Below are 9169 nucleotides of genomic sequence, written 5' to 3' on the forward strand. Positions count from 1 at the left end.
CTATCAACTCTATGCTTTCATCTACTCCATCTATCGTATGAAAATTACCACTACAGTCTGTTATTTGAAATTAGCATCTTCAACTATGAAATTCCAAATGTTTGCATTCATTACATTTGAGTTGCAGTCCTCAACGCATTTGCTCACCTCCTGGAAGAATGTACGATTGATTGTCAAATTTTAATTGGGGCATGGCTCAACCAGCGGAAGCCCAACTAAAAAGCAGCTCAACTATTAAAAGCCCAACCAGTGAATTTCGACTGTATCCCTGAAATCCGTGTTTAAATTTGATTCATTTTCAGTATACTTTGGAAAAAGTTCCCAGTTATGGTGTACAAATTCCGCATAGACTCAAATTACCCTACCTGCAAACCCCCTGTCATTGAAACTTTCCAGAAACGAATCACCATTCAGAAAAATTACCCATTCAGCACACTCATCGCCCGGTGACTAACCCTTTAATCTGAGAACTGCACGACACCATTTCTCACCGTACTCACGTTGTAATAATAAACCGCCGGAGAGTGGCTACCTTATTCTTGCCCGCCTCAGTTCATTTTGCAGAATCTAAGAAGCAACTCGCAGCCGGACATCTCCTTTCAGTCACGATCAATCTCTTTGTAATCTTCCGCATGTTTTATGTGACACCACACCGTCGTCGTCCACGAGATCTGCTCAGCATCTGCCGTCTGCAAACCTGATGCTGAGGGGCAGCTTCTTTGGGCGTAGTACAACGCAGCTTGATATATTTTTATGAGTGGATTGTTTGTTGAATAAATAATAAAGCGGCTCGCACACACTCGTCTCTTGTGTGGCATCATCGGGATGACCATCTGACTGTCGGCAGCTGCTGCAGAAGGTGACATTTTCGGAGACGGTTTGCTCTTCTTCGTACCTACTCAGTTGAACTCTGGGCGAGTGCGTGCGTGAAAGAGACACGAGTTCAAGAAGTTTCGTGCTGAGCTCTCTGGGTGGAGTAAAAGCGTCGTAGCAAGGGGGCTACTGTGGACGGGTTCTGATGACTACCAGGAGCTATGCGTGAGATGATTAGATCCATACCAGGTTCCAGGAGGATTAGGATGAAAATTACCTAGATTTTCGTTGACATAGAGTATCATTGTGCATTAAGGGGCTGTTCATAAACAACGTATAACGCTTAGGGGAAAAGGTGAAGTGAGCGTGGTCCACAAATTAATAAAACATTGTCAAAACAGCCTGAAAACAGACCAGCCTTCTCCAGACCTTGCGAATAGATGAAGATCGGAATAACTTGCGTCAGTACCGACAGCAAACCACTGAAACTGTCAGTTAGCGGACACTAGTTTGTTTCCAATCCAATCACTTGGAAAAAAATTTATTCAACCGTACATCCAGAACCATCCGGAAGAAGGAAATCTTTTCGGGAATGACGAGGTTACAGCTGTGCGAAATGCGAAATGTTGTGAACACTTTCTGAGTAACTTCTTCCAAGCCATCGGGAGAAAAATCGCCTGGAAGAACGCTGAATCGCACAGCGCAACTATCGAAAGATAAACAAACCTCGACGTTTAACATTTTGTAGGCAACATTGCCGCCATAAATCTGAACGGGTTAGGATCAAGCCAAATGGCTTTAGATAAATACAATTGATGAATCTACGTTACGTTCGTCCAGCAGATGGAAATGATGTTAAAATGATAATGACGTTTTGCTACCTGTCAAATCGTATGGAATATTTTTTAGTACATCATCACTTTAGTGGTTTTGGATTTCAAACCTAGGTGTTGCATGCACTGGTGCAGTTTCGCGTAGGTTCATCAATTCAGTCTACAAGTTGTCTTCATAAAAGCCATTTCGAAACCTTATGAATTTGTTAAAGATTTCTTGAAAGCAAAATAACTTTTTCACAAATGGCCCATGAAAATCAACTTTTATGCCTCCGTCATATTGCAATTATTTTGTTTATGTTTTTACAATCTTCGATTTTCAATCTATATTTCCTTGGATATAACTTTATTTAAGTTAATTCAGCAATGAGAAAATATTTAGAATGAAAAAATCATGAGAAAAAAAAATTTCGGCTAAGCTTAATGATCGATCTGAAGAATATATTTATTTTTTCTTAATGTTAAATAATTAGTAAAATCGATGTTTTCCGTGGGCGGACTCAAGATTTTCGATGTTTTCACGTACATTTCACATCAAATTTTATATGGCACCTATAACTAGCCCACTTCATGAGAACTATTTTATAATTTTGGAAATTCGGCAGGATTTTTAAACGATCAGTTTTTAATTTAATTATTTTGATAAGATCGGATGGTATTTATGAATCCTTTTTTATCTTGATTGTTGTTTTTCTAGTGAAATTAGCAAGCAGCTAGAGTAAATGGCTCGGATAATGGTTTTAATTGTTGTCAAATAGCTTTTATTGTAGCTTAAATACGGTTTTGAAATGTATATCAATGCGTTTATCGTACAACCATTTTGCAGTAAATCAATCTTGAAGAGCTTCGAAAATATACCCTTCAGAACCTTCTCCAGGGTGGGCCAACTAGACAGATTCTAGCATCAATGAGGTTTTGGTGCATGCATCAATGGCAAAGCAGTCTTGACCAGGGTTTTATGAATGTTGTTTTAAAGTAGCTTTGTAGTATTTTATAAAACTTTAAATGTTACTTGGGTATAGACGGCCTTCAACGTGTGTTCAATCGAGTTTCTTCAGTGTTCGATTTCAACCTGACACGAGAGATGCTACGCCGTCGCTTTTCCCGTATTTTCTCTGACGCAGTAAACCGTTGAATGACCATGTATATTATTGTATTGTGAATTTTAGTAAGCTGGACTTTGTATTTCAATGTTATTCACTTAAACATCATTGGGGCTACACTCAGCCTGTTGATGTAAACTAATAAATAAACTAAATAAACTATGCATGCTCCCTAAATTGACGATTGAACCTTTGTTAACAACTGCAGATACCTCCGATTGAAAAATAATTCACTACCAAACGAAATGACGTGCGAGAAATAGTTATGTGGAAAAAATCCATTTCAGGAAAATATACAAGGTAAAACATTTCAAGGGTAAAAAATAAGTGATTAAAACTAAAATAACAAAAAAAAATCTTGTTTGTTCTCAACCAGTTCTCAAATTTAATTTATATATTATATTAAATTTAGAGTTAACAGAATTATTAGTATGAAATTATTGCAAATTGAACTACCAAAAAATCCGGATCATAATTGTATCCCAACCCAAGTTGGTGAATAAATTAAAAACTCCAGTTGCAAAGTGTTTCCTTGTAACAAGTACGCTTTCCATATAGATAGTTATTTATTAAGTTAGTTCAGAATTCATATTTATACAATATACTCATTTAATCAAATTGCATGAAGTTTCGTTTTTTCAATTAAATTCATAAATGGGTTCACCGCCAAAGAATATCCACTCATGTTGAGTTACACTTGTCATACAAAATGAGTTCCCTGCGTTCAGATGCAAGCGCAAAATAAAATGTAACTGCTTGTTGAGCGTACCGACGCGACCACGTCGAGAAGCGGACATCGACCCGCCAAATTTCCATTTAAAATGCGTTGACCTTTTTTCCGTTCGGCTTTGCGCCCTCCCCCTGAAAGAGATGCTGCGAAGCCTTAACAATCAGATGCACAATTGCGAGAATTTTTTGCGTTCGTGAAATTGGACTTCGCTCAATTCCACGATTCCGGGGCAAAGTTCTGTACTAGCGGCTAACTGAGGAATGTCCTAGCTTGAATCGTTGAATTCGAATCGACTTGTGGAAGAGGCAAGAGTGGTCAGTTTTCTTATCGTGTCGTGGTGTGTTTAAACAGAGACAAGTTAGACAAACTCTTGCTAGTGCAGTGCAGTGGGCGGCAAAGTGTGTGGATCCAGAAGTTCATGAGGTTCGTGGCAGCGAAAGCCATTTGCCGACACACCACCTTTCGTGAGAAACCGCTTTTGACCCCACCTATCGACTGCGGAGTATCCCCGAGGCACACGTGGTCGGAAGAGGTCATGTCCGTTAATCTACGTGACCTGGACAGGCAGGCTAAACTAAACCGTCATCGGTATCTGTCGGAACACCGAACAACCAATGCATGCACATTTGTAACCAGCATACACCTTTCTGTCATATAAAACAGGTAAAAAACAGTCGAAATCCGCAGATAAAATTTTTTGTTTTGAATTTATGTATGGCAAAATAGTGAACTTTTCGTGAACATTAACGGCAAAGAACTCACCAACACTGGGAGATCGTGAGTTCCTGCACACCTGTCATTTCCCATCTCGGTCGAGATGAGCTTAGGTAAAGGCGAAGACAACAAATCAAGAAGACTGGCAACTCTTCCATTTTCTCATACGAACGCTATGAGACAGGTACAATCGCGTCATCTGCCGCTCAAAGGTAAATGCTTCGAATGAATTTGATTGCAAAGATTACATCCTCAGAAGAGAGGTTTGTGTATTTGCTCATTTTTCTATGCGTTGCTTCCACCTTCACTCAAGCGCAGCGCTACTGTATTTGTCGCTTGGATTCTGGCAAAGTAGCCAGTCTTCGGTAAAGGGCAACAATTGTGATGTTCCCCTAAATAAATACCGTTGAGCACCCAATTACATGGTTTTCTTATGATAGCGTACTAGGAAAAGCTCTCAGGTTTTAACGTCTTCGGGGGTTTCCATGTCGTTCCGTTCGCTTTGGTAGTTTACTGGGATGATCAGCCCGATTCTGATCTCTGGCGTCTCTCGAATCTTAACAGTTGGTACGATAGATCGTTCTGGTTAGGCCCGTGATGAAAACCCCGCTCACGTGACTTCTGTTCTGGACAAATTGTTGTTCTTGTGCACCTGTAATTTTTAGGGACTTCGCGGGAAATCTTCTCGGGCGAATCTTTCCCGCAGCCAGTCCGCATTCTCCCCGTATTCGGGAAACATCGACCCAATCCTCAGGAAGGTCTCAGGCCGGGCAAACCTGCAATCTGCTGAGTGGTCTCCCTTTGGGAGTGGCGCTTAAACTACCCATGTTGTGAACGGATAGCTCGACAGGCTGGCGGGTTACATCCTTGAATAGAACAAGTGACTCCTGGTGGCGGTTAGGCGAAAACCATACCAAGTTTTGTGCAACAAATCAACTGGAGTGCTAGCTGATGCTCACCCACTCAACATAGTTACAGTGAACATTGAATTTTCTACCGGTTAAAATTTTAACGGAAATCACGAACCTGTCCCAACAACTTGTGACTATGGCATGACCAAACACTCCCACACACACATTTTCTAAAACATTTATTGCCCTTTTCTGTGGCGTTTGGGTGTGGGTTTTCACATATATGTGGCGTGTATGCGAGGGTTTAAAATTTGCACTGTACTCACTGCTGCAGCGGGATCTCTTACGGTGTCGCGACGCTACCGTTGGCCCACACGGCTGCTCTTGCACTACCGTGTGGCCGGAAACTTGCGGCGCGGGCTGCAAACAGCGGATCTGGAGGTGTTCATCAGCGACATACGGTTCAGCAGGCGTTGCTGGCTCGTTTGGCTGGCAGGCGTCTTCCGTCGTTGACGACATCCGTTGACCGTGGCCTCCAGGAAATCGTCCCTGATGGACGATCGAGGATCATTTCGATTAGGTTCGGAAGCCATCTTGACTTCCGAGCCGAGCCGTGTGAAACCGTTTTATTGTACGGTACGAGATGTATGTACAAGATGTACATAGGGGGGTATAAACTATCTCACTGCACTTCACCTATGGTCTTGTTCACACGGACGCCTGTTTACTTCTGCCTAATTTTCTATATCTAAGATGGCTCTATTCAATCAATTTTGCCAATCCTCTTTTCAGCATATGCGTATCCATTTTTAGCTTAAGTCTACGATTTTCCTCCCTTCAGTATCCTTTGAGTATTTTAGCAGCGACACCAGCCCTCTCGATTTTGTGTGCGTCTACTGTTTTAGGTTTAACAAAACGTGAATTTTCCCAACCAACAATAACTCATACAGACGAAAATCCACGGATTGTAACCAACTGGTTACAAACTCTCTGTGATATTTTTTAATATTTTCTATTTATAGCTTGCGTAAAGTGTTAACTTTTGTTTAAAAAAAATTTTGCGAAATTTTCCGCAGTAAACAATTTTTTTAAGAATTTTAAAATCATATTGGCTGTGCAAAAAATTACAGAAGAAATTGTTGAAAAAAAAGTTTCTTTCTCTATTTTTTGATTATTTTTAAACGTCACAAAAATCAACATTTTGATTAGTTTTTTATCACAGCATTTAATAAAAAAAAGTTGAAGAGCATTTTAATGTTTTTGAGTTTCAAACACTTTTTTTATGTTTTACCTAAAATCACTTAACATTTCTTGTCGTGAATATTTTTCTTGAAAAATAATAATTTTTCCAAAAAACTTTGTCCAAGTCGTCATTTTGATTGGAAAAGAATTTTGTTGAGTCATAATTTGTTGAAAAATATCGAAAACGCCATGTGAAAATTTTTTTGACCGAACAATTAACCACAACAATCAATTATGCAAAGTTTCATGCAAATCGGAGACGGTCGAGTCTGAAATGCATTTTTTTTTTATTGCTATGTGGTCTGGAAATGCTCCCAGTTAATTGGCAATCTGTATGCCATATTTGCTTAAACATCGCTCCCTCGGAACGCCACTGGTTCCACCCCCCGCATCCGTACTTGATTGGGATACATTTTTTTTTTCGTCTTGTCGAATCATCTTCAATTTCTTCCTCTCGATAAAACCGAGAGCGATTGAGCGATTGAGCAGCAGCGTAACAGACAATATGTGGAAGTGTATATTTCGTATGGTGTATGGGTGTGCGAGTAAGATTTCGGCTTCGCACCGAAACGTTGGATGGCGCGCAAGGACGCTCCATTGGCAGCGTGTGTGGCAGCAGCGGGAGAACATTATAGGCAATAATATTCATATTTAAATTTTCTCATACTATCCCTACTCTACACATTCGGAGGGGGTGGAAGGCGTGTGTGCTGGAGGAGGAAGCAATGGGTGGGTGTGGGGGAGAGAGTGAGGATTCTTCACCGGTTTGTCGTCCACGGATGCTGCTTCGGCTACTTCGTATGGGACACGTCCCGGCGTCGTCTTCTACTTGACAGCGCAGAGATAATGCTTCCATATAAAAAGGCCCAACGCTCATTATCTCGTCAGTGTGTTTTTTGCATCCACAAAATTCAGTTATCAATTTGACATCCTCTCTGGAAAATCATAAAACAAATCTCAAAATCAAAATGAAAATCGTCATTGTTCTCGTTGCCGTCGTTGCCCTGGCCCTGGCTGCCCCTCTGGATGACTCCAAGAACGCCCAGATCCTGAAGTACGAGAACGACAACATCGGCGTTGATGGATACAAGTTCGCGTAAGTGTCATTCGTGACAAGTGAAGTGTTAAAGTTCAGCCTCCACTGATTGAGAGAGATTCGGTCGCATGGTTGAGCAACGAACCCTAATCGTTTATGCCGACTGAAGGTCGGTCAACATTCAAACGGGTGCTATCATCACCACGCCGACTGATGATGGCTCAAGTTTGATAGGGTTGGTCGACCTTTGTCTGTATGACGAGCAGTATCGTAGTCAAGTGGATTGTGTCATCTGCTTCGCGTGATATGTTTAATTAAGCATTCAAACAATGGCGACGTTCCGGGCTGCACCGAAAAACCTGCAGCCTCCAACAAATTATCATAATTTGGTTGGCAACCTGTTCGGTTCAAATATTTGTTTAACCTGTTGCTTGCGTTGGAATTCCTTGAAGCTTTATTTTAATGACCTTATGATTTAGTATTGGATGACCGTTGACCGTTGATGTTTTTATTCGTCGTTACAGTTTTGAAACCAGCGATGGACAGTCCCGCCAGGAACAGGCTGAACTGAAGAAATTGGCTGATGATGTTGAAGCTCTGGTTGTCCGTGGATCATACAGCTTCACTGCTGATGATGGTCAGGTCTACACCGTGAACTATATCGCTGATGAGAACGGTTTCCAGCCAGAGGCCGCCCATCTGCCCAAGGCTTAAGTGATTGAGCTTATCTAATACAAAAAAACAATAACAACAACCAACAAATATCAGCAGCCACTGAAGTCGCACACACCAACAACAATTCGGACGGCACTAAACAATTACAACAACAACAACAATAACTGAGAATACTCTGAAAATTCTAAGTCCATGCTTGTAAAGTGTACAGTTTAATTTTTCTTTTGTTTAATCTCTTTGTACAGAATATTATTTTGTTAATGATTTTCTCTTTCGGAAACGAAAATGTCTGCTTTGAACATATTTGAGTTACCTGCGAATGTCGCTGCTTTCATGCTGAAAGCGCGGCATTCCAAGCTATTACAACAGCGCAACAGCAACAACTACTACAGCGAGAACTTTGTACGAACACCAACTGCCATATCTTTTTTTTTTTTATTTTGACGAATAAAAATTAGTCCTAAGCCAAACGTGAACAAATATTTGCCATTCCTTGTTTGCTCATTGACTTTTGATGTATCACTTCCTCCTCGATGGAATTTTTCTTCGAACAAGGTGAAGATCAATTCTACGAACATCATCCGATGTTTGATATTCATATACGAAGCATTTTAACGTCGGTATCTATTCCGCAATCGAGTGCCAATTACTGATTTACGCCGATTGTCAATTGTTGATTAATCACAGACGAAAACTGAGTTCCAGGTAACCTACCAACATGTGAGCCGAGATCAACGGCTTTACTTGCCTTCTGAACGAAGACATGACCAGAGATTTCATCTCCTCAGAATAATCCCAACGACCTCGGCTGAGATTTAACCCAGATACACTGGGGTGAGAAAGCAGTCAAGCTTACATTCAACCACCGACAACCTAAGAAGCATTGGAAGGTGAACCCCGAGCAGGAGAAAATACCTAATGAATACCTAATTTTGATCCGATACCAAAATTTGCTATTGATCAGCATGACATTAGGGGTAAAATACCGAAGAATAATACCAAAATTGGATACAAAATACTTTGTAAATAACAAAAATTGATATTTTCTTACCAAAACAATGCCTGCGTGGCATTGTTTTGGTATTGCAATTGCATAATTTGGCATTGGAAAGGTATAGTGGAAACCTTTTTTTTTTTTTGAGCATGGCATCCATACCAATTTAAGGTATCGA

At 40.6% G+C, this 9169-nt stretch overlaps 1 protein-coding gene across 1 annotated transcript; it reads left to right on the plus strand.

Annotated features, from left to right (window-relative positions):
• Positions 1-7163: 7163 nt before the first annotated feature.
• LOC135705035 (flexible cuticle protein 12-like) lies at positions 7164-8044 on the plus strand. Its single transcript, XM_065226587.1, has 2 exons — positions 7164-7382; positions 7847-8044. Exons 1-2 carry the CDS (start codon positions 7255-7257, stop codon positions 8034-8036), a joined length of 318 nt encoding a protein of 105 aa, XP_065082659.1. The 5' UTR covers positions 7164-7254; the 3' UTR covers positions 8037-8044.
• Positions 8045-9169: the final 1125 nt, after the last annotated feature.

The sequence above is a fragment of the Ochlerotatus camptorhynchus genome, unplaced genomic scaffold (assembly GCF_037179485.1).
Source record: "Ochlerotatus camptorhynchus isolate MF236.1 unplaced genomic scaffold, CSIRO-AGI_Acam_v1.1 ptg000257l, whole genome shotgun sequence".
Taxonomy (NCBI): Eukaryota; Metazoa; Arthropoda; class Insecta; order Diptera; family Culicidae; genus Ochlerotatus; species Ochlerotatus camptorhynchus.